The sequence below is a fragment of the Syngnathus leptorhynchus genome, chromosome 8 (assembly GCF_054491065.1).
Source record: "Syngnathus leptorhynchus isolate UIUO chromosome 8, UIUO_Slep, whole genome shotgun sequence".
Taxonomy (NCBI): Eukaryota; Metazoa; Chordata; class Actinopteri; order Syngnathiformes; family Syngnathidae; genus Syngnathus; species Syngnathus leptorhynchus.
Window position 1 is genome coordinate 1,771,146 of NC_141202.1, and position 25,327 is coordinate 1,796,472.

General features: G+C 44.1%; 3 protein-coding genes and 1 long non-coding RNA gene across 11 annotated transcripts in view; 2 read left to right on the forward strand and 2 right to left on the reverse strand.

Moving 5' to 3' along the window:
• Positions 1-2,968, forward strand: part of LOC147051678 (uncharacterized) — a 23,328-nt gene extending 20,360 nt beyond the window's left edge. For all 3 annotated transcript variants that reach the window (XR_015067010.1, XR_015067009.1, XR_015067008.1), the window contains 2 exons: positions 184-305; positions 2,865-2,968. This is a non-coding gene — a long non-coding RNA (uncharacterized LOC147051678). The remainder of the gene's footprint in view (positions 1-183; positions 306-2,864) is intronic.
• LOC147051679 (homeodomain-interacting protein kinase 3-like) lies at positions 2,682-8,639 on the reverse strand. 5 transcript variants are annotated; one of them, XM_085919455.1, is made up of 24 exons: positions 8,517-8,639; positions 8,181-8,435; positions 7,925-8,116; positions 7,303-7,484; positions 7,105-7,228; positions 6,901-7,020; positions 6,703-6,771; positions 6,303-6,490; positions 5,973-6,236; positions 5,865-5,899; positions 5,739-5,802; positions 5,587-5,648; positions 5,336-5,414; positions 5,212-5,264; positions 5,101-5,149; positions 4,931-5,029; positions 4,767-4,801; positions 4,539-4,680; positions 4,399-4,460; positions 4,204-4,303; positions 4,070-4,130; positions 3,877-4,017; positions 3,016-3,191; positions 2,682-2,931 (listed from the first exon to the last, which is right to left on the reverse strand). In XM_085919455.1, exons 1-19 carry the CDS (start codon positions 8,529-8,531, stop codon positions 4,418-4,420), a joined length of 2,070 nt encoding a protein of 689 aa, XP_085775581.1. In that variant the 5' UTR covers positions 8,532-8,639; the 3' UTR covers positions 2,682-2,931; positions 3,016-3,191; positions 3,877-4,017; positions 4,070-4,130; positions 4,204-4,303; positions 4,399-4,417. The 5 variants fall into 5 exon arrangements, with proteins under 5 accessions (XP_085775581.1, XP_085775580.1, XP_085775576.1 ...); XM_085919454.1 differs by having other exon boundaries at positions 3,962-4,017; positions 5,212-5,268; positions 5,334-5,414; XM_085919450.1 differs by having other exon boundaries at positions 5,212-5,268; positions 5,334-5,414.
• The window catches only part of plcl2 (phospholipase C like 2), a 60,198-nt gene continuing 38,450 nt past the window's right edge, over positions 3,580-25,327 (forward strand). The window contains exon 1 of the mRNA XM_085919449.1: positions 3,580-3,780. The gene's annotated coding sequence lies outside the window, so the exon portion shown is untranslated. The remainder of the gene's footprint in view (positions 3,781-25,327) is intronic.
• rftn1b (raftlin, lipid raft linker 1b) overlaps positions 10,113-25,327 on the reverse strand; it is a 37,977-nt gene continuing 22,762 nt past the window's right edge. For both annotated transcript variants that reach the window (XM_085919458.1, XM_085919457.1), the window contains 6 exons: positions 24,928-25,288; positions 21,256-21,468; positions 18,168-18,277; positions 15,397-15,500; positions 13,312-13,387; positions 10,113-12,993 (listed from right to left, as the gene is read on the reverse strand). In XM_085919458.1, coding sequence (XP_085775584.1) covers positions 12,496-12,993; positions 13,312-13,387; positions 15,397-15,500; positions 18,168-18,277; positions 21,256-21,468; positions 24,928-25,288 — 1,362 coding nt within the window. In that variant the 3' untranslated portion in view covers positions 10,113-12,495. The remainder of the gene's footprint in view (positions 12,994-13,311; positions 13,388-15,396; positions 15,501-18,167; positions 18,278-21,255; positions 21,469-24,927; positions 25,289-25,327) is intronic.

Here is a 25,327-nt window from a genome sequence, read left to right on the forward strand (position 1 = left end):
TGGATTGAAATGAATGACACAATCTAATATATTTTGATAGATTTTTAAATATAAAAAATATTTTGTATTTGTCTACACAAGTACTTTAATACAATCAATAACATGACAGTTATTTCTGTCACGTGCCATTCATCATCACTCCAGTTTTCCTGACATCCTCACATATTTCTCTCTTTCTCCAAGATGGCGTCCATTCCAGGAAGCGTTGGCGGCCCGGCCGTCCTCGAATCCGCCTCCCCCTCCCTCCCGGCCGGCCGGTCAGACAAACCCGGGGTCCGAGAGTGGATCAAGACGTCCAGTGACAGGTTCGTGAAGGCCCCGCTGAGTTCACCTTGATGGATGCCCCTCCCAGGTGTTTCCAATGGGGCACAATAAGCACGGCCCCTCTAATGCATTATTGGGCCATTAGGACCCGGCCCGCGGAGACCACTTACGCGCCGGCCTATCAATAACGCGCCGCGTTCGGGGAGCTCGGGGAATTAGTCATACTGATGTTCTATTTAATCAGAATCTCATTAGATTTTAACAGGGTTACAGTAACCCTGCTTTCATTTCCATAAGAGCAGACATTGCTCAGCGATGTCACGCACGCAAACCAACACGGGAAATGGAATACTAACTACGTTTGCGTGTGTGCGTACGTCCGTCACTCATCGTGTACTGATACACGTACGTTTTAAAAAGGAGACGATAACAATGTCTTTTCTATACACACGCAGGCCACACAGAAGCTAGCTGTCCGGTGGTCTTGCTAGGGTTTGCTGATCTTGCTGATCTTTCATCGTCTTTGGCCTCCTCCCTGCTCGCGGCACTTTTTCAATTAGCACTTTATTATTGTAGGCCCCCCCCCCCCGCCCCTGGTGGACGACCCCCGGGTGCTGAGAGCAGCAGAAGAAGGTGCTAGTGTCCGAGTGCAGACACCTTTCAGCGGCGTATTTATCAACACGGACATCCATCTCAATTTAGCTTGTGTGTTAGCATTTTTTTTTTTTTTTTTTAGGCCTTAAACTTCTCAAGGTAGGGTTCAAAATGAGTGTGTCAAGTCTGGATTGTTGAGTCCACCTCCTTTCTCCTTATAAGGGCCTCGGTTTGACCCCCCCCCCCTTTAGTGTGAACCGAAGACCCCCTCCAGAAGCAGCCCCTTATGCGGTGTGCGGGGAAGCCAAGCGCAACGCAAGGCATAATCTTTTAATACGTGCGCAGGCGTGTGACCGATTAAAGCGTCAGGGTGTTGACAAGTGACACAGGAGCCGTACTTGGTACTCCCTCACCCCCCTCGGAGCCCACCGATGGCGCCTATTCCTAACTAGAAATCCTAAACTGGATTTAAAACCCTAATGGGGAAAGCGTAACCTTGTTTTCCATTCCTTATTTGCAATCCTCATTTTAGAATTGGAAAGCCAACATTGAATCTAAACCCATTTCCCGCCTTACCCTTCCCTTTCAAGATGCGAGTCTCGTGTCTCATTATGTCTTGGTGAGTCCATTAGCTACAAAGTCCCAGCTGGGTTCCTCCCTGGGGGAGGTCCATGTTGGGTGACACATCAGTGCCCACCTTCCCGGTTCTCATTGTGTGCTCTGGAAGAGACGACGCTAATTGCGGCTAATTTGATTCCAAAGACATTTGTCAGTTTTAATATAAAAAGTCCACAACAGCCTTGGCAACTTTTTACCATAAGTACAAAATGGGCTTCAAACCCTCGTTAGAAATCTTAGCTTGTGTCCGAACCTAGATTTCAAAGCCACCATGTACTTCTAAATTGATTCTGAAAATATTTGAGCGTTTTAAAATGAAGTGAATGAGTTCATCGACAGGCAAACATCTCCCATCTTCCGTTTAGCAAGCCGACTGCGATCAATCGTCCGTGCCGTTAATCCCTCGCGAGCGTCGCTTGAGCATGACTGCACGCTGAGCTTATCGGGCCTGATCATCACAAATCATAACCCGCCTTTGAAACTCCAATTTGAAACATACCTTATTTTTCTTAATACCGGATTTATTTCAAGGTATCGGTACTCGCGGAGGCTGCCGATACAAGCCACCGATACTTCACGTATCCTATATTTAAAAACTCAATTCCAAATCTGAACCTTGTCATCAAACCCCGATGTACTGCTCTCTGAACAGTTCCATTGAGAAACTGTTTTAGTGTAATGAAACCGCTCAGCGATAGCGATCAGACGTTCTGTTCTTTAATCGGAATTTATCGTTTATCTGGCCATCGGTGGCAGGTGAGGCCGGCGGAGGCTTTTGTCAATAGGAAGAGCAGAGATTCAAAAAAGCCGGAGGTCAAGGCGCACCGGTAATCCGGGCAGCTGCGTTTGCGGGATTAGTTTGGCCGTTGGAGCCCAACTAAAACAAACGTTTCCATGGCGATGACACCGCACATAAAATCGACACACAACGCTAGATTTAAAAAAAGTGGAGGGGTGGAGAGCGCTAATTGAATTGCCGTGCGGGGAATAGTGACCTTAATGTTGAGATAAGGAGACCTAAAGGAGGACTGATCATTTGACAGCGTGCGTTGTTGCTCGCTAATAAACATGTCAGTTTCTCGCACGCACACACAACGGCGTTAAACGACACACTTGTGTGCTTTACAATGTTTGCTTTCAAAACAATCTTCCGCTTTTCAATAGCTTGTCAATCATCACCATCATCATTTCTTGTTGTTGTAGAGGTCAGGCTGAAAGTAGCAAGGGTGGATAAACATCATTTGCTTTGGGGGAGGGCTCATGGCCTGCAAAGTTGCCGTGTCAGCACTTTGACAAATGATTTGGAATCTTCAAATTTGTTTCCAAACTAGTTTTGTTATCAGATATCAGAAGAGCTTCTATTTTGCTTTCTTGCTTCCTTTCCTCAGATGTCTACTGCTGATGTCCGTCGCCAGACTCCCAAAGTACATCATCCACCCTCATCTATTTACATCTCTGGAAACATCATGATCAACACTATCAATAAATTCAAATAAAATATCAAATTGACCCACTTCACATGTAATGTTTGAAACTCACCATTTAAAGTAAGTTCATAAAACTACAAACAAATTGAATCCGCACCAGCGGAACAAGCACATACGTTTAATGAGCAAGTGAGAGTAAATCTTTGTTTTTAGTGACATCTGCCGGTACTCGGCGGTACTGCCTGTCGGAATCCACGGCTGGTCATTGCTCGTTGCTGATTGGCTATCCTGAGAAATTAGGGGGAAAAAAAACAAGTATTTTCAGAATTCTGTAATATGTTACATTTTCATTTGAAACTATTTGTTCATTTAAACAATATCTTACGACAAAGCTCTTGGAAAAAAAAATCACATGATATAGTATGTCCTGAATTGATAAATCCAATTTCCGTCTAAAATGTCCTAAAAAATGACTCCTGTAGTTTCATATTTTTATATGTCGTATGCAGATATACAGTTTTTACGTAGCAGTTGATGTTAGGTTGCCTGCTGGAGCAATATTGTTTGAATATAACTTTTCTCGGAACTATTTTGTTTTTTAAACGGACCAATTGTGCCACCTACTGGACATTTTGTGTTCAAGCCAGCACGCAGGGTGCGCGCAGACTCGTGAACGAGCTCCGTTAATTGGAACGGGTGAGCAGGTTAGGAGGAAGTTTGATGGACGGCGCCTGCAGGCTATTGTTTTTTTTTTACGACAGTTTAAACATTATTAGATATTTAGAAATTACAAACATGTGGCCGGACGCACGGAACCCCGAAAGGCAGCAAATGGACCTTGTTAAGAAAATGAAATGAAGCCTCAAGTCATCTAAAAGTAAGTCAAACAAATGTTTTATGCCTTCCTGCCATTTTGTGTTATGTATTTGTGTGTTGACTTTTAAGGCTTTGTTTTGTTTTTGGACTTGCTCACTTGTCGCTGGTTCAGATGAATTTGGTTTTTTCCTTGATTGTTGATCTGTAGTTTTGTTTACAAGTATGACTGAGGTAGTTTGTACCCTTTTTCCATCTGTGTCTTTTGAAGACTCCTCGCATTCCTCTAAACCTGAACAGACTAAAACAAAGGTGAGTTTGCAGTTAAAATTTTAAATTTTAAGATGTCATACCTTGGAGTGCCACCGGGAAATTTATCAGTCTGCTTAGACACCGTCAGGGCAATCAACAGATCTAAAAGTAAATATATAGATATGTCATATATGTCATAGACTTTCGGTATAGAGTATTTAATGCACTAGAATACCATGCTCATCTCCAGTCGTGGTTAGCTTTGGTTGCCTTGCTGGGTTTGGAGCTTTTGCTGGACCAGGTTGTGAAACTGGTCCTGTTGTTTTTAGGAAGATCTACCCAGAGAAGGACAAAGACTTGTTGACATTGCTTAGGAATGAAAAGTGAATGAAAAGATCATTTATAAATCAAATGAAAAAAAAAATCTCACCTTTTGATCGTTGACACCGTCACGTCTTATCTTTGTGTTTTTTGGTGTTGTTATTGCCCACACTATTAGAAAGAAGGATGTTTGGATGAGAGAGAAAAAAAAAAAAAAAGTACAGGCTATGACGTCATCCTGTAACCTACCCACTGCGCTTTGTAATTTCGGAGGGGGCCTGAGTTTGGTTGTTCCATCCTCTGGTGTTCGCTGCCTTCAATTTCCCCGCAGATTGATTTCTCCTTCTCCAGGCTGAGTAAGTATTCCGTGTCCTTTTGCGCTTTGGAATTTCTTGGACGTCAAGAGAGGCGAGATGCTGTTACACAGACTGATGACGCAACTCGCTCGCTCAGCCAATATTGCACAAAGTGACTTACTACGTTTCGCCAGGGTGCCTCTAGATTGACTTTTTCTGCCAAAGTATAATAGTGGATCATATTTAGATATTTTATTATTTTTTTAATTTCTATTTTATTCATATTTTTTTAATTTTATTTAGACTTAAAAAAAAAAAATACAACAGTCTGTCTCAAATACTTACACACTGGGCTCTGCTGGTTTAGCCGAAGACTCACGACTACTTTCCGTTGTCGGGGGTTCTTTGGGATTCATTTTTCTCTTCTTTGTTATTGGCGAGTCCCTGAGCACCAATGGCAACAAATTGTAAGCAATGTATCTGTATAAAAAAAAAAAGGGTGACGTCACACTGACCTTGTTCTGTTCGGTGTGGGTCTCCTTCTTCTTTTCAGTTTTCCTTTTCCTACAACAACACAAACACACTCATTGTTTTTTTTGTCGTTATTCTTCCAGTAGTTTACCTACCTTGTGTTGTGCGGATGGCGCCCGAATTGCTTTTCCATTTCCTCCTCTTGGTGCTCGACCAGTAAAAACATGAAAGATGAATGTCACGCAAACGTGTTCCAAATGATTTTGAACACAAACTTACTTGATGCTCCTTGCCGTTGAAGACCCCGCCGCGGTGGCCATTCTGACGGTCGCCGGGTCGGTAAAGCCGTTGGGGATTTCTGGGGGGAAAAAGGGACGACGTGTTGTTCAAGACTGTTTAAAACAGTCCAAATCTGTTCAGAAAATGCAGGCAGACGGCCAGCTGAAGACACAAAAATGACGACAACCAACATTTGCGCTGGCATCAAATTCGATACAAAAAAAAAAAAGAAACGTCCAAATGTGACTTACTCTTTGGTGTTTGGTCTCCATTGGTGATCCGGCCACCATCTTGGTTGGTACTTTTAGGAACTCTGTTCAAAGAAAAAAAAAAAAACACTTGTAAACTTCAGACCTGTTCCAAAGAATCTAGACCAAAAAAAAAAAAAAAGTCCAGAACTGACTGATTGCTGTTTTGTGGCGGAGGCTCAGGTTTAGCCGATTTGCTGGTCATCATGGCGGAAGACCCTGTCGGGAGGTCACAAGTGATGTCATCGTAGCTTCATTCCAACAGCAGGCTCTAAACGTACCTCGTTGCTCCTGATCCTCCTTCTGTTGTGGTTCTCTAAAAAATTCAATTCATTGACCGATTAATCGGTACTTTTTATTAAGCCGGCCGTATCGGCTAACTAGCTTACCCTGCCACGTGCCACATATTTTCCTGAGGCGGCGACTTGTGGAGGCAAACTGAACGGAGCTGATTGGCGAGGCTCAATTGCGGATCCGAGTCGAGCGTGTCCAGATTGAGGCCGCTCGTGATGTGTGACGAGATGCCCACGATGTCGGGATGTTCCCGGTGGATGCGCCAAGCGGGCCGAGCGCCCGCGGTCTCGTCTTGCGAGGCCCGAGTTCCCGAACTTGGATTCTGACAGGCCTGCATCATTTCGCAGCTCAGTTTCAAGCTTGAACAGAAGAAATGAGGTTTAATCTACTCAAGTGGATCCTAGAGTTCCTTGCCGTGAACCTACTAGAAGGTGTCGGCGTGGCTGAGCGCAAGGTCATCCAGAGTGACGAAGGCGTGCTGGAGAATTTGATTGGGGGTCGGTCGCTGGCCGGCGTCGGGTCTCAGCAGCTGCTTCAGCAAATCCACAAAGATCTCTTGGTCTTGGATTTCTGCTGTGGTGTCCTCATTTGACAGGTGGACCACTTGTCTGACCTGGACCGGAACACACTGCAGGCTTTAATACCAAGACATATAAAGAATGACTTTTTGTAAGGTCACAGATTGTGAATTTCCCGGTAGCTCCAATTTTTTTTATTTTTTAGTTCTGTTTGGCATTTTCGCCTTGGGAGCAGCAGTCACAAAAATGGCATTTCTTATTCTTTGTTCTTTTTTTCGCGGCTATAATAAACAACCGAGCTTGATACCTTGCAAAGGTCATCCAGAGAGTTGATAAAACTGTTGGTGCAAGCCACGTAGCCATATTCGTTGGTCGTCTAGGGAGAGGTGATACAAAACTGTCAGAATCAAAGCGATGCTAAATTCTTCCAGCCATTCCAAATCTGAGGTCGTTGCTAGCTAGCAGCTAATCGGAAATTTACAAATGCACCCGATTTGCCTCCTACCTTTAGTCTCCACTGAAATGACTGGAAGCCCCGCTCCCTCTTGTAAAAATACGTCGTGTTGACTCCAATGTTGAGTAGTCTTTGTGGAAAGTGACCCAGGATATGCTCGATCTTTCTCAACTGCGGAGAGGAAATAAATGTTTGAGATTGAAGTCACCTTATGTCAGAACACTTAGGATCGAGAAATGTTTTTAGCTTTCTTGCCATGTCGTATTCACAGGTGCTGTAGAAAAGTGGAGAGCCCAGAAACAACTCGGCGATAATACAACCAAGAGACCACACGTCGATGGCCTCCGCGTAGGGAAAACCCAGAATGATCTCCGGCGCCCTGAAAAAAAAAAAAATCAATACAAATAGTTATCAAGTATCTCAACAAAATGATGAGGGCAAAAAAAAGGATACCTGTAGCGGCGGTTCTGAAAGTGTTGACCCTGGTTAATCTCTGAGATGTGCTGGGCCAAGCCAAAGTCGATGATTTTAACTTTGTACGGCCGGCTGATGTGCTCCACCAACATGATGTTGTTGGGCTTCAGGTCTGCGTGGATAAGTCCAATACTGTTCAGAAAATGCAGGCCCACGGCCAGCTGAAGACACGAGTACATGGTATTCAATTATGATAGCGTCATCCGCCCGGCTCGCTAGCTTTTGAAGACGTAGCGGGCCGGCCGGCTCTGCCGATGTAACAAATACAGAAAAGCTGCCCCTCTCTAAAATCACTTGTTGAAATGTTCAATGGATTAGCATCCCTTGCTATCTTATACGTACAGTGTTAGCATCAAGCTAGAAAAACAAACAACTCTGTGAAATGGATTAGCATCCCTTGCTAGAGTGTAAGCATCATGCTACAAAAACAAACAACCCCGTCACAGCTTGATTGGCATTAAAATTCTCGTTTTCATGCGGTCCCGTACTAAAGTCACTAGCAAATGTTTGTGTTGTTTTTATGTTTGGGAATTAAGAACTCTTTACCTCTGCTAGCCGTTGGAGAATGCAAAATAGAGACATTAGATTTGACCAAACGTACCTGATGCAGAATGGGTCGGATCTCCTTGACAAGAAGGCACTTGGTGGGTCTGCTGTTCATAAAGTCCAACAAGTTGATGTCCAACATCTCAAACTCGAGACACATGTAGACTCTGTCCACAAAGATGCTCTTGCACTGGATCAGGTTGACTTTGTCTGTGTCGAAATCCATTAAGCTTTTCAACACCCGGGCCTGAAAAAGATATTTCAATGGGATCAACTCATCAAAGTAGCCGACGGGGCCTGGCGTCGGGCACCTCTTTCTTAAACAAGTCCAGGGCGTCCATTTGCTTGAAGATCTTGACGGCCACTTCCTCCCTAGTGGCCGTCTTCAAGCATTTGACCACGTCGCCGAAGGTGCCTTCACCCAGGAACTCCATGATGTGGTAGTCGGAGGCGGGCGAGTGGAGGACCCTCAGGTGTTTGTCGGCGTCGTACAGCAAGGAGAGCACGCCGACGGCCTCCTCCTCTGACGACGTGATAACTTTGGCCTGCACCCTGTAAGGGGGGTTCTGACAGCCGCCATTAGTAAAACGATAGTTCATTTCTGGTGCCTTTCTAAACAAGGGTTAGGCTCTTAATTGCTTACTCACCTGCTCTGCAGCCATTTTCCTTTCATGGCAGACACAAATAAAAATAACAAATCCACCTTCGGCAGCAATCAAAAAAATAAAGCGTGGCACGGGACTGATTAAGTATTTTTATTTTATTTGAACATAAAATGTATATATATATATATTTTTTTCTGGAGTTGTCCCTGCTAGAAGCTCCTGTAAAGTGAGTAATGATGTCACATAGCTCTGTGTCATGTCTCTAATGTTCCTCTTCTACCGCCATAGTGACATCACATTTCCATATCATCACCATGCGACCTCATTACGCCACATCAAGCTTACCGGGGGAATATATTCAAAGTCGAGCAGGGAGTGTCTGTTATAGCTGCAATTTGCAGAAGTAACTTCCTGGCGGTGGCGCAGGTACCAAGGCGGATTGGAAAGTGGCAAAAATACAAAACGGTTTATTAATACGGTGTATGCATTTTAAGGGTCTCAAACAGTCCACCCCTGGAAAGCTAAAAAGAAAATCTTATATTGAGGAATCTTTATTTTTTATATATAATTTACCCTCCCCCCCACCTCTCTTAAAAGCATTTTTTTTCCATTCCATTAAAGCCAAAATTCAATATTTTAGCAGTGTAGTTATTTTGATGTTGTATCGCCGCCCTCCACTAGAGGGCAGTGTGGCATCGAGGCAGACTAAGAACCACAACCAGTGAGACATCCCCTGTCTAATTTAAACACTTTATTAAAGAGCAGCAAATTGACCACTTTTAGTCTTTTTATTCCTCAGTGTCAATTATCCTCCTCCTTCGATTAGACACGAAAAGCCTTTTGGAAAAACAAAACAATTGCTGAAAATATTCAGCAGAGTTGTATGCGATTCAATGGGGTTCTGTTGCTCATACATAATAGACACGCAAACCTTTGATAATGTCTCCGTCTGTGTGATGGACTCATCAATGTCTTCAATTAGCAATCAATCAATGCAGACAGGAGAGTGCTTTGGTGTTTGGGCTTTGCTCTTAATGATCTTTTAGTCTTAGTCAGTATGGATTGAGTTGGCCTTGTGGACCCTTCATAACGCCGAGCCGTGTTATTATCTGGCCTGAAATATTGACCTGCGAGGGCCGTGCTGGGGCCGTTCTGGGGCCTTGTGGCATTATTAGGATTTCCATGTCCATACAGAAGCAAAAGCTTCTCATGTGTCCCCTGCTTTCATTTGTCCTTCTTGCTGCACTTTTACAAGCCACATTTGTGCGTTTATACACGTGTGTGTGTGTGTGTGTGTTTGTGTAATGTGGCCCTTGGGTGCCGTGTTGCGGTGCAACAGCGGCACAAATATCACATCAGTGTTAGATGCAAACTTTTGACCTTTTACCACGTTGAGCCAAATAGTAGCCCAAATGCACATTTAATGACGTTCTCGTTGAATGATGTCATCAACAAAACATGGCTTGGAGTGCTAATGTGATCATTTTGTTAACACTTGAGAGTAGGGAATGTAATGTGGTATGCAGCAATAGTTATTTTATTGTGTTTGCAAAAATATTGTTAGGATTTTTTGGGAATTGATAAAAACCTAAATCATTTTTGCATTGTTTAAGAACCCAGTAAAGAAGCACACATGTGGACATTAAATATAAATATTTTTATAATGTACAAATTGTACAGATGCAGTAGCGGCGGCTAACAATAACAACGTGGATGGATGGGACAGCACACAGATAAAGAATACTTTGACACCATCACAAAAACAGGCAGCTGGAATGTTGAAATATTCAAATGTCACTTTCCTGATGGCAAAAAAATCCCCACAATCCCCCAAGAGTTGGGCCGGTCTGAGAAGTCTGCTGACGGAAATATTCGTCAAGGTACGAGCGTGGATGCCTGTCCGAATGGAATGTTAAGACAAACAGTGCTATCATGTGACCTTGATGATGTCACTGAGGGGAGGGCAGGTCAAGGGTGTTGCTGATGGCCATGTTTAAACTGGCCAGGAAAAAACAAAAAGGTGAAATTGATGAAATTAAATTCCTTTTAACAATGAATATAAATGCCTCAAGGCAGAACTTTTGGTATGACGTGGCAAAATGTCGATACCGCCAAGGACCGAATCGTTATCGGCTACGATCGGGTGCCGATTCATCAGCGTGACGTACGTATCGTTGACCGCCATGATGAAAACCCATCGTGTCTGTGACGTCCGCTGTCACCGATGGACAGTTAAATGTTAGCATGTTAGCACTCGCGGATTTTTATGGTCAATCGGCAACGTATAATACCTATCGTCACGATGCAGTATCGCAAAACCTTGATATCGTCACTGTCTGATTTTTTTTTTTTGTTCCCAACCATATGTAAACCAAGTAACCCCTGTGTATATATATATTTAAAAAAAAAAAAAAAACCTACATGAGCTCTGTGGTGCCCAAGCGCGATGCCATTTGCATAAATCATTGTAAAGCACGAAATAAAACATTCAATGAAAGCCCAGGAGCAGCCAAAAGCCAGTGAGAGAATGTTCCTCACATCTTGGAACACAATTAAGAGTGCTTCTCTCCTCTGGAAAAATCAATCCGGCGGCCAAATGTGACCCTTGAACCTGGGCTGCCATTAAGTATGACCTCACATTTTGCCATCGGGAAGGGCGTAGACATCAAGCTTAAAACCGAGAAACCCTCGGGAGGTAGCTTGAAGCCTCAATAAGACAGGCAGACGCCTCACTAGCAAAAATTTTTTGTGGATGGGAAAGTCGTTGAAGAGGCAACGTACAAAAAAAAAAAAAAAACGAGAATTTGGCTAATTAAGGCTAAGCTGGTCTCGTGTGTTTTCCGCTCTACACAAAAACAGCACCAGACAACACATGGACAGCACAAAACACGGCGTCTTGTTGGGTGTAATTGTTACATTTAAACAGCAAAACAATCAAGCCAGAAAAAATCATTCCGTTCACGTCAAAGTGTGAAATCTCAAAGCTATTTGCTAAGGTACCTGGGGTCGACATTATTGTCAATACCACCGCGGTTAAATGAAACCCCCTTTTGTAAGAAATGCACAATTCCTGACAGATGCCCTACTGACAAAAGCCATTAGCGAGCTAACGGGCGATTCGTGTAGCGGATGTGGTCGCCCGCCGCTCATCTTAGCGACCCACCCGCCGTCCGGCCTTTAGGCACGCGACGCCATCTCACGACTCGCTCACTGTTCTAAACAACACCCGCTGAGGAAGGCTTTAATAGCCGCAGGTAAGAGCCATGCTAACCGCTATTACTTTCAAACGAGTCAGTTCATTTCGCTTTACGCGCCACAGGCACCGTTTTCTCAATTCATTCCCTGGCATAAATGGACATTTCAGAAAAGTGCCTTTTTTCATCAAAGGTTGCCGTCAAGTGAAATTTAATGGAATATATTTGTCGAATCATCAGTATGGCAAGAGACGCGGCTACAGAAGTCGAGTTTCATAGCATACGTTGTTTACGATACGATAGATAAAAGCTACATTTATAGTCCCGTGAATTTCACATCCGCTTGTTCGGAACATTCTGTATGCGAGGTGAGCGTAGCCGTCAACAATGTGTCGCTAACTTTGGATTGCCTGTCGCAAACGAATCCCGCTCCCAGTGTTAGCCGAGGCAACACTTCAGCTCCCGTAGAGTTGAATGAATCAAAAGTCTTTTCTGTCCTTAGGCAGTCAGCAGTATGACGGAGGTTGGCCAGTGGTCTTTAGACTTTAGGTTCGTCACCTAGATCAAAATAACTTTTCCCGCGGATATCAGTCTGGCCATTGAAAGGCGCCGGCCAGCAAACTCTGGATCTAAGTCTAGTCCGAGCATCTTCATTTGTTTCCCTCGAGTCCTCTAAGGATACGTGGTACATTCACAAGGTGTGGTTATACAGCAGTCGGTAGATGAAAGATGGCAGATTTCAAAGTCGATGGTGCTCAAAGTCCCCGAAAATGTTTGCCGTGAACCCTGTCTTGAGGTTTTCGAGGTAGGGCTTTTCAAATTCTGAGCTACTCTTGTAGGATTTCATTTGGGGTCTGTGAATCTGCCACCGTACCCTTGTCCTTGAGGTCCAGGCCAACGGATTCTTCAATTGTACATTGATTCTGATCTGATTCATCTTCATTTTTATCTTCGTCCGTTTCGATGCCATTTTCCACTGAAACTTCAACTTCTTGCTCGTCCACGATCTGGTCGTCTTTTTTGTCAGCCGCAGTTTCTGTGACTTCCTGGACGTCTGTCCTCTCCGGAGACTCTGCCAATCCCTCTTCGTCAAGTTCAGAGATTTCCTTTTCTATCTCTTCGTCGACTTCAGCTTCTTCCTTTGTTTGAACAGTTTCAACCTTGACAGCGTTCTGGTCTTCAATCCTTTCATCTTGCTCATTTGGTTTCTCGCCATTTTCCTTACGATCGGGGATGTCTTTTTCCGATTTGGGTTTTGTCTTCCTCTCTTTGTTTTTGATGCCATTTTTGTTGGCCTTACCACGAGAAGATTTGAAGATTAGTTTCTGCAACATGGAAAGTTTGGGATTAGTGTTCATCATATACATCAAATCCCAGACATCTGACTGATGAGGTCCGTGGCCGAAAGTTGCCATTGAGAAAAATGTGTTGGACTTGAGCTATCTCCTAAATCTTCGGCCTATGTCATTCCACCCAAAGAGGTTATCACGACTATTCACAGGTCATCTCCAAAAAATGTCCAGCTCGACTTCTGTAAACATTTCGCCCACCGTAACGCTCACAGAGAGGCCATTGTGTTTGGCGTAAAAGGGAAAACATCTGCGTGGAAGCGGCCATTTGAAAACAATGAGAGCAAAGTGTACCTTGGATTCCTTCTGCTTCCGGCTCAGGACTGGTCGCTGCAGAAACACAATCTGCTTGGTCGCCAGACTGCCATCACTGCAGAGAACACGACATGATCTTCAAAAAAAAAGATTTCCGACTCTCGATACGCTCTTAGTTTCGTAATTTGTCAGCGGCGCTTTGACGTCGGCGACGCACTTTGTAATTTATCTTTGAGCGTCTGTTTTTCCCGTACCTAACAAAAGCTTCTATGGCTACACAACATAGGCCCGTGTCACATTTTGGGTCGGCGCCTCTTTATGATCCCGCTCCTTTCATTCTTTCTTCACGCCGCTCTCATTAACGAGACGTCGGCCCCGTTTTGTTTTTGTATAAATGGTCCGCTTCGGGCTGACGCTGACAGCTTTCTTGTTTGCGTCTGCTTTGTGGCTTTCATGTTCCATCCTGCTGTTTTGGGCTCCAAAAAAAACCCAAGCCCGTCCAACGTCGCCCACGAACGAGAGCTTGATGACGGCTCGGCAACATTAAAAGCCCCCGCTGCAAATCTTCCCCCTTTTTCACGACATGAAATAGATGCAAGACTCCTTATATAAACCACCCAAAAAGCCTCACAAAAAAAACATTTTTTTCCATTAGCGGGCCTGCTCGAGAAGTCTGCGTGAGCTATTTTCTCGGCTGTCGAGAACGCTGGACGGGCTTGGTGAGGGGGAATCAAAGGCAAAAAAAGAAAAAGGGAGAACGCTTTCCCAGCAGAAGCTTCAGTCCAGCCTGTTGAGGAAATGACAGGCCTTTGTGGCACACACTGTCGCCGAGCTATTAAGACTTCACGTCTACTCACGACCGAATGGAGCTGGAGGCTTAAAAAAAACAAAAAAAAACTGCTAACAAAACTATAGAAATAATTTGATGTATCTTAAAACCTCACTGGGTTGAACTGACGTTAGGTCCAATAGTCTACTTGAACTTTCTCGTTGTCATAATGAGCTTTGATTTTCATATGCAATCATCAATCGAACAAGACTTTTATGCGTTCTTACATTTTTTTTTTATCGGCAAACAATGAGAAATGACTTAATGGCTCCAAAATGTAATCAGCAGCTACACTAATTGAATGCAGTCAAGGCAAGATGAGCGTCTGGGTTAATGTTGCGCGGAGACGCCAGCCAGCCCAACGTCGGCTAGCATCCATTTCAGATGAGACCAAAACAACCACGCCGGAACCCGTTTGCAGACACGTTGTTTCATCCAGCGGGCGAATAGACCAGCCTAATGAGTATGGGAGTGAAATGTATCATCAAAACTGTTTGCAGGCTGGGTGAAAAATAAGCTGCTTGTTGTGCGCTATCTAGGCCGGCTTGATTAATTAGCGCCGTTGTGTTGCGCCGTGTAAACGGCGGGGGGGTTCCGTGATATTATGAGTCGGTTGTGAAAGCTTTTTTTTTTTTTGGTCATTTCTAGCAATTTTTCATCTAAGACGAGAAGCTTTCCACACATGTTGATCTCGCCAAGTTCCTCCTTCTTAACCGACGTCGTCGCCGCCGCCGCCAGCGTTGTCAGTACCGAGGTTAGACGAGAGAACGTTATGAGATTTTCCTGTGACGGCTGCTCGGCTTTTTCTTTAAGTTGCGGTGAAGCAGATTCAGGTCAACGTCTTTTGAGCAGGAAGTTTGTTTGAACCGCAACTCGAGACAAGGTGTGCATGCTAGCTGTGTTCCACTTCATACAATCTAGGCCAAGCGATGGTGGAGAGACGTGTCAGCGTAGCCACAAACGAGTGTGAAAGGAGATGACTTGCAAAGAGTTTCACGTTTTACTTTGTTTCCATGCGGCACACACACGCGGTGACAAAAAGGAAAGTGCCGCGCCATTATTATTACACCTTTCCAGAATACACGGTAGAAATTTGGTACACTTTAGGATACATTTGCTTTAAAAATGACCAAAACAACCCAACAATAGTCACTTCAAAACAAAATGGCCGACTTCCTGTATCTTTTCAAGCATGTCTTGTGATTATTTTATTTTTTTGGTGGGTCGAGTCTTGATTTCGCCTTTCTAAGTGAAGCTAGCTTGGTGTCTGAATTTCCCCCAAAATGGCTGATTACCTGTTGGTCTTGATGACGGGCGTCGGCAGCACACAGGTGAGTCTCCAGCCGTACATCGCCAAGGACTGCAGTAGGGGAACATAATCAGCCTTCACCTGTAAACCCTGTGGAACAAACACACACAGCACTTAGTACAATCAATCTGTATGATTATGTGTATCGCCGCTTTTATTGGAGGCTTTTGCGTGGTGTTGAAAAATAAATCAAGCACGGTAGAAAATCCCCAGTTGCTATGAGTCAACATAGCAACGCTCTGAGCTGATGACAAGAGTTTGTCCTTCAACAAACAGGCTGTTCAGTGAAACTGCTCATTTTGTCAGGTAGGCGATACCCACGTATTTATTTTGGGACATTGTCATTCAAAAAAGATGTGTTGCAAGTGGATTTTAAAGTGAGAGCAAAAGTCTCGGATTATTTTGGAAGATTTAGTTGAAGTCTCGTGAGATTTAGCTGAAGTCTCGTGGGATTTAACTGAAGTCTTGTGAGATTAAACTGAGGTCTCGAGATTTAGCTGAAGCCTTGTGAGATTTTGCGGAGGTCTCGTGGGATTTAGAAATCTCGTGGGATTTAGCTGTAATCTCGTGAGATTTAGGACAGGTCCTGTGGGATTTTATAAAGTTTCTTACAAGATTTGACAAGTTTTCAGTGGGTAAGAGTGAATGAAGTAAAATAAAAAAATCTGTTATTTTATATGCCATTTGATAAACCCTTCCTCTTAGTTTTGTGGACTTAATTTAATGCATGTTTTGAGTGAGCAAAAGTGTGTCAAATCAAACCAAAATGCTGCCAAACCGCAGATGTTGAAATGCACGTACCAAAACGTAACCAAAGCAGCTAGTAGCCTCAACAGGAAATGAAGTTTGAATTCATGCACTTTGATAAGACAAATAAATGGAAAAAGCTAATGAGGCCCTGCAAACAGACACAAGTAATAAATGTCAAACATCACAAACATTTAAATACAATTTAAACTCATTCGGTGACGTACGAGCCAAAAGGAGCCTGGAGGCAAAGCGCAGAAAATTAACATAAAAATGTCAAGCAAGAGAAACAAGTGATAAGCAGCAAACGTGTTCCGCAAGTCAACAACTGCACGCATTCAAATGTCAACAGCGTTCAAAAGTCACAAACCAAAGTTTGGCTTAATTTTTTTTTCTTTGCGCGCCTTCATTCTTATTCATGGAAAGAGTTTTGAGTTTCATTGGGTTTTGTTTAAAGATGACACATCTGCTGACTTTTTTTTTTTTTTTTTCCTCCCCACACCTCTGCGGAAAGTGATCACTATGATTTTTATGTAAAAGCAGAAAATGTCACCTGGGCATATCCAAATAGTTTTCTTCTGTTGTCAGAACCGGAATTGTTTCTTCTTTAATTTTTTTTGTCTAGACTTAACCGAGGTATATCCGTCACCAGCTTACATGTGGCACACACCTTGCTCGCAGTGTGCGTGTGATGTCTCGGTTCTCCCTGGCGGAGGTGAGACAAGAGGCGCGACCCAGATAGCGACGGGGCTAATTTGCACCGGCGCCCAGCAGGAGAGGTCTCGCTCGGCTTGTCAGGTTCTGCCGCTTCGATAAGAACCAAGGAACAATGCTCAGGAGTTTTCTTTTTAAGGACATTGCGCTGGATTTAAATAAATGAAGTCAAGCCTCTGTTGTGGTTTGAAGTCTTTGAGCCAAATTCGGGGAACTAAAAGTAAACAGCATGATGAAGATGAAGCGCAATGCAATGCAAATGGGTCAATTAAGATTGCTTACATGTCGTTTTTTTTGACGCTAAAGTTAAACACATCTCCCATGGCTTCAACTAAATAACACAAAAGTACCTTGAATGTTGTGTGAGTTCTTCATTTACACTGCGTCAAACAGAATTTGGAGTTGCGTTCAAGTTTAGAAGTAGCGTAACGTCTATGCTAGTTTTGCGTTAGCAAGTCAATGCCTTTTCAAATTGTGTAGTAGCATGAAGCTAATAGACTTTCATGAGCTATTTAAATTTTTACGTAGTACCTTGAATGTTGTGCGAGTTCTTAATTTATAAAGTTGCTCTGCTTTTACGACACCGTGTCAAACAGATTGTTTTAAAGTTTAGAAGAACCGTAACGTCTATGCTAGTTTGCGTTAGCCAGTCAGTCAAATGACATAGTCTCATTAAGCTAATAAACTTTCATTGGCTATTTAAGTTTTCCATTAAACTTCAATCGGGCGTGACGCGAGAAGATCTAGGAACCAATGAATGTTCACTCCTCTTACAATTGACTGCACTTTCACCTCTTCGCTCGTTAAGCCCGTCAAGAGGCGGATTGGCGGGACAAGAAAACGTCCTTTCACACTGAGAAAAGTCTAAATTCCATTAGCGAGATAGCATCTGTATACACACATACAGTATATAGCAGACACACACCTTTTAAACACACTAGACAGAAATCCATTTTAACACCAAACCTTTGCTGACGGAAGATATCATCGGGAGAAGATAAGAGCTTGTTTACCGCCACTGACACGCACGGGCCCGCGCACGGTCAATATGTCAATAAGATGTACTGCATGTTTCAAGATTTCATTCCACAAACAATAAAAACAAGCAGAAAAGCAATAAAAAGTAGAGAAGAGCAAAAAATTAGACAAATATACACAGAAAGGGTCAAATTGTTGCATGAAAGAACCAAAGCTTCTTCAGAAGAACCCTTAAATCTTGTTTTTGACATCCGATATGATTTGAAATCAAATACTTTATATATACTCTTGTTCAAACGGGACCAAAAGTGCACCTACGTCAATGACGGTCCACTGCTCCACCACGATGGCGTCGTAGGTAGTATTGGCCTCGCCTTCGCCGGCTTCCTGGAACACAAAGACGCTTTCCACCGACTTGGGAAGCAAATCTGCAATGAAAGAAAAAAAAAAAATTTCACATTTCGTATGAATACATTTCTCTTTGACAGGCGGTGCAAAACGGGTCACATGATCTCAAACATGCTCCAATGCTGCTGATACGTTTCCCTTTGCATCTCATCCCAGACAGACTGGCCTTCATGACCCCCCCCCCCCCACCTCCCAGATTTCTTGTTATTCCTTTTCAACACACACACACACACACACACACACACACACACACACACACACACGCACACACACACACACACACATGTTGGGCGATTGGCGCACGGTCATCCAGGCCGGCCCTGAGTGCTTTCTCATTACTGCCCTGCCATTTCCACGCTAATACAGTTTGCCCGAACCCAGACGCAACACAAGACACTCCACATTTCATTACGAGACCCCAATAATAGTGTTGCCGGGGAGGGGCGGGGCCTATGACTGGAGCGACAGGAAGGAGGATAGAAAAGCGGACAGACAGCGAAGGAGGTGGGGCGCGGGGGGATTCATATAGATGCTTCCCCAAAACCTAATTAGGGGCTGGTGCACTCTCGATTGAAGACGCTTCAGACATCTGCTGGCTCCCTCAAATGCAGACATTGTTCACTCCAGACCCCCAACCCTCCCCCCACCATCCAAGCATCCAGACTCTACCCATTCTGGAGTGACCATTCTCTGTCAACCAATCAAATGGCTGCATTCTCCAAATGTGTAGAGTTCACCTTTCCGGGTGAATAAAGTGCGACGGCTCTTCTGGATTTGGCATTTGAGTGACAAAGCCGCACCGCCGGGCAAACTCTGATGTTTGATGTCAGAGCCATGCATTCTGGGTGGTTAATCAATAAATGATTGTGTGACATGAAAAATGAAACGCACATCATTTTGCGCTCATTAGCACGTTGCGCATTAAGGCTCGGAGACGCCGCGTGACCAGGTCACGTCTGCCCGTTTCAAAATGGAGGCCGGGACCGGCGCTGACAGCTCATTTATATTTCATACAGTGGACGGGACGGCTCTGGTGAACCCGTGTGTGCGTTTGTGTGTGCGTAGCTGTTGCTAGGAGGAATTTACATGGCAGTAAATGACAGTTGAGTGATGTGCCGCGAATAGCAAACATCTGTGAGCAATTGAGTCCCAACTGCAAAAAAAAAAAAGCTGTAATTATCTGTAGATACCAAAGCACTAGTTTTGTCTAAATGCAGCTCCTCAGCTCACGTCAACATAGCCCTTTTGCGCTCAGACTCCACAACATGGCGGAATTATTTTTTTTTTTTTACGAACTCATTTTTGTATCATGATATAATTTTTATCATTTGTAAATATAACAGATTCCGCCCGACAGCGACAATGCTTCCTTATTTTGACCGTCTCGAATAACTAAAGGAAGCCAAAGATTGAAATAATCATTCAAGTCATGATTATTTCCTGCCGTAGATGATAATACGGGAGTAGCAACAGTAATGTTTGTGGATTCAGACTAATCCTTTCTGCTAGTCCAACACAGCTTGCGATGTGTAACAAAGGGATTAGCTCGGTGCCGCTCGCCTTGTCGCAACGTCAATAGCGATTTATTTATTTATTAGATGTTTGTTATGCACCTGCATCTTTCTTAGACGCATCGTATTTTGGAGCTATGCAGCTAAGAGGAGACTTGGGCTACATGAATTGAAATTCAATTTCATTTATTTTTAATACATTACTGTGTGATTCTTTATATGTTAATACATTGGTTTCAATTTGAATGAAAACACATTTTAATTATAATGTATTAAAATTTATTCTAATGTAAAATTAATTAGATTTTTCATTGAAAACATATTTATTTCATTTGAATGCATTCATTTCATCGTAATTTAATCTATTCATTGAATTAACTCGTTTAATATTAACACATCATTTTTATTTGATCGATTAATTTCGTTTGAATGGATGATATGTTAATTTATTTTTTTGATATATAGGTCTGAAGATATCATTGGACATTCCTGTGTTTTGTCGAAGCAATTGAACGTCCCACTAGCCCAACGACGCTAACTAACCGCAACACTTGAAACCTTTTTCATGACGTACCAAAAATTTGCACATGGGCTGATTTGAGTGGCAGCGTGTTTGTCATCCTCGCCCAAATTTAGAACGCGTGGCGAGCCGAGTGTGCCGCATGTTGAATAGCGGCTCAGGCGTGTGTGTGACAAGGAAAAAAAAAAAAAAGAAACGAAAAAGACTAAATCCTCACAGCAGCTCTGACAGAGAGAGAGCGAGCGAGATTAAGCCATTCGGGTAACAAAAGACACAGTCCTGTTTTGCACTTCTGCACGTCTTGCTCAGGAAACTCCACTCTGGTGACGACGTGTGTGTGTGCGCACGCTCGCGTATCAATGTTTAATGCATTTGGGTAAATTGAATACCTTTGTATTACCTGCGGCCACAGCCAAACACACACATACACGAAAATACACTCACGCGCTTTTTTCCAAATATGACCTAATCTAACACACACTGCGCACGACATGCGTATGCAAACGACGGGCGCTCGGCCGGCCGCGATGTCACCATGACAACACTCGTGTACAAAGAGCACTCGCGGTGATCTCTGGAACAAAGCGGATCAGATGGGATGATGGGAAGGTGCCGGAACATCTGCTGGAAAAAAAGGTCACAACGCGGGAACATGACACTGATGTTTGTTTACTAAACGGAGGCTAACTCTCATACCGAACTGTATGCCGTAGTTTACACATGGCTGAGAGTTCATTAACATCTTGCCCCATTTGGATTCATTTGCTAACCAAAACAGCAGCAACTGAGCATGGCAGCTTTTATCCTTCATTTTTTTGCAAACCCAAAATCTGTTTCCAGATGTTCACGTTGCCAGATGAATGACTTACAGCTTGTTGCCATGCCCCACCAAAGCCCGCTAAAGAACCCAAACAGGAAATAGTTTGAATGCCGGCAAGGAAAGCCAGACGGATGGCCCGTTATTTACCGTCAATGTCCCCAAGGTGGAAGTGTCCGTCCACCAGCGAGGCTCCGTTGTTAAAGTGCTGCGTCATGTGATCCAGCCAGTTAGCTTCCACCTCTCGGACGTCGCCGCCGTTGACGCCGGCGTGCACTCGCAGCGGCACCTTGACCGTGTAGTACTTCACCGTGCCGCCCTCGCGCACCGCCGGGTGGTTGAACAAAGCCAGAAGTTCAGCCCCTGTGGAGAGCATAGATAAATATGAGCTAGCTCGTAGCTGCTTGCTAGCATCCTTGCGCACAACCAGTGCTAGGTGCAGTGTGGAAAAAGTTCTCCAGTCGGTTCATTTCAACCCAAAAACTTCTTTCTTGTATTCAGTTGGGGAAACTGAATCGATCCGCGGCCTTATACTCAAAGTCTACGCTCGATGGTGATTTGTAGCATCCTGTGAGACTACTAAGTCACTCAGGTCATTAAAACAAAGTCAGAACTTTTGGTGACTCTTTGCTCCCGTCTGTTCTGTATGATTAGCATACACTCCGTTGGCGCGATATGTGCTGATGTGCAAAAAAATTCGACCCCCCCCCCTTTGTCGCGTCTCTTCTCTCCGACCCGAGCGTGCGTCGAATTAATAGCAGCTCGCAATTTTCCCGCCATTGTTTTTTTTTTTTTTTTTTTTTCCAGGAATGCAGCGAGTTAAGAGGGAGCGTTTACACTGTGAGTTAATTTGCGGCTAGACTGAGTGAATAATGCATTAAAGGCTCTGCCGCCGGCTCGCTGTTTACATCAAGAGGAAGCGTATACATAATGCAGACGGCTTAGGGGGAGAGAAGAGAAAAGAGCGCACGTGTCCCTGTATCAAAGACGAGCCAAGTGGGAGTCTTTTTTTTTTTTTTTGACTTCTTTCTTTGGTGGAAATATTTTTTTCCTCCGCTTGCAGTCACCGAGGGTGGAAAAAAAAAAAAGACAAAAGCCGAGCAGATGAAGGAGGCGGTTAGTGAGTGCACCTGAACCACAGTCTACCAGATGGAAGGCAGAATTAGAGACGACCCAAGATTGGCACAAACGTAAATGTAAAAAAAAAGTAGAATACATAAACACGTACACGTAAAAAACAAACACAAGAAAACAAACAGAGCCCGATGTGGGATTCAGGGCTCGGTTCCGGCGTGGGCAAAGATGAATCATTCATAAGCGCTTTCCTGTCAAGCTGGTGTGACGGACGAGGCGGCCGGACGCCAGAGTCTCGCCGCCAAATGTTGACATTTGGGCCAGTCGCTGCGGAATTCTAACGAAGCCACGACTCAGACTTAAATTCTGCGAGCTTAATGCTAACGCAGTTCAGACTAACTACGAACAAATATCATCTGAATAAGGATTCATAACCCTTTTAGCATATCCAATATTTGAACACGAAATCGAGAAACATGAAGACGGATAAGACGATATTCTTTATCCTCCGCGATGAATAAATTATATTATTATACCGCCCCCAGGTGGTCATGGCACACATAGCAAGCGGGAATGAACATTGAACGATTTCATAGAGATAAACAAAACTCGAAATATTAAGTCAGGAGTGCTAACCGTTGTCTTCAAACCCGAAAAAAAAAAAATTGTCCACCGGCAACGACGAAGAATATACCGTTGCAGGAGACACGAAATAAAGATGAGCGATTGTGAACTTTAGCTTCGGTGTGTGGATGATACTGAAAACGAGGCCCAATTTTGAAACGGCGACGCGACATAATAAAGAAGATGATATCAGATGACGCCCAAGCTCCAAATTCTAGATGAGCAGATACGTTTCCGTTTGTTTATCTCCAACGGCCTCAGCAGCAAATAACATCAATCATTTAGCAAAGGCCTTGCACTTCACAGATAATAAAGACAAATAAGTTGTCTTTGTTGAGCATGTGTGACCTTCCTCTGCTGACTCGGCGCGAGATGTTGGATCTGCGTTTGTGCTCTGGAACAAAGCACTAAAATGGTCATTAGGGTCGCTTATGGATCGTCAAATTTCCATTTCCGTCACTTTTAGCAACTTACTGTCGAGTTATTTGAAGTTTTGACTTACTCTTTGATTTAACTTGAAAATGGCCACCAACAATAGCAATAAATAATCTATTTGCTGTTTTTTTAATTTTATTTTTATTGTACGCACATGAAAATCTTTGAAAAAAAAGTTAAATTGATCAAATAAATGATAAATTATAATTATAATAACTTAATGAAAATAAAACCTAAACAAAAATGAAACTGAAAAAAACCTGCTAATGAAAACAAACTAAATAAATAAAAAACAACAACCACAAAACAGACTAAGAATGAACCAAAATTAAAAATGTCAAAATAATATAACCTCGCTTGGCACACCACAATAAAAACACAAACAACAAAAAGAACTAATGCACAACCAGATAGTCGACGGCACGCACGGATAGCCACGAGGAAAAGCACCGAGTGATTCAACCTATTAATGTTACATTTGTCTAATCGGAGCGAGAAAGCTCCTGTGGGACAGATCAATCAAAGCCCGCCAAGCTTTTCCGGTCACGTCTCACTTCCTCTCTCTTGGTGTGCCAACGCTGGCCGCGACGCTCGGGGATCAAGCCGGCCCAAGCTCCAGGCGACACGGGAGCTTGGCACGGGGCCTCCACTTCTCGCAGCGTCTGGGCTGAACCCAGAAAGATGGACGCCCAGATGGAGACGTGTCATGCCGTGTTTCATATGACTCACACATACATTTAGTGGTGATGAGGGGGGGGGGCACAGCATACATGATCTGCTCTCTCTCTCTCGGGGGGTGAAGTGGGCGTCGCCATCTGTTCAAGTTGCGCATCGACGGACGGGTGGGCGCTATTCATGTGAGGCCTGCGAGGAATCCGACGAAACTGTTGACGATTATTTCGCAGACGTGCTAATTGGGCTTTCTGTTCAAGATATTCTTTAAGCGGAATGATTGTTTTTTTTTTTTTATGAGGATTACGGCCCGAAGCGGAGCGTTATGGCGTAATGGTGAGGCAATAGCGGGAAAGCGTGCCGCTGCCCTCGTGTTTACTTCAAAGGACAATGGTGTCCAAACTGCGGCCCGGGGGCCATTGTGCGGCCCGCCATCCGTGTTTAATGTGACCGCTCCAATTGATTTATTTATGACGATTAGAAATAAACAGAGCCATTGAAATAAGTCTCTGTCAAATGAGTCAAGCAGTTGTGTCCTTTTTTCCCCCCCGATTAGACATTTTGACCTTTGGCTATCTTAATTACAGCTCGTTAGCCCTTTGTGTGTTACATCCTTATCGCAATTGTTTGGATTTGTCGGGCAGGATAAAAATGTCCGGCGTGTCTTTGTGGCTCGACAAGCTGCGCGCAGACTGGAATGATGACCTTTGCCGACCCTCCACGGACCAATTAGTGTAGTTGGTGGGGAGGGGCGGGGCGGGGCGGGCGGAGGGGGTTTACTCGCACAAAATAACACAAACGCTTCCAGGCTGAGGAGATTAACTTTTCTTTTCTAGTTGATGATGAACCCCCCCCCCCCATAATTATCTGATGGTGGAAGACCTCAGCAATTCTGGGTCTACCATTTTGCAAAAACTGTGTGAAGCCAGATTGAAGTTATTGATTGAAAAAAAAAACCAAATATACATGTATATTGTTTTTTGAAATTGAAAGACCGTAACCATGGTTACCACTCACCACAGGTTCTCTGCTTGTATCTGCTCCTCTGCTTTGTCTCCGGTGCGCTGTTGTTCTGGCACATTGACTCCGCCTCCTCCGTCAACTCCTCAGATATCGGTGACGAAGCCACGGAGACTCCCCCCGAGTGATTCCCCGAGTTCTCGCACGCGTTTGTCTCCTTTCCTGGGTGTCCGTGGCGGGTGGGACTGGAGGGGTCGGAGGGGCTGCAGCTCCCCAGGGAGCCCAGCACAGAGCTGGGGCTGGAGTGCAGGGAAAGCGAGGGGGTGTCTGGTTCTCGGATCATGGTGCAGGGTGCCCCGTAGGGTTCTTGCACAAAGCCCACAAATGTGACACCCTGCTCAGCTGCGTCCTGGATCTGCTGTTGGGAAGAAAGACAAAGTCAAAGGCGCGTTAGCAG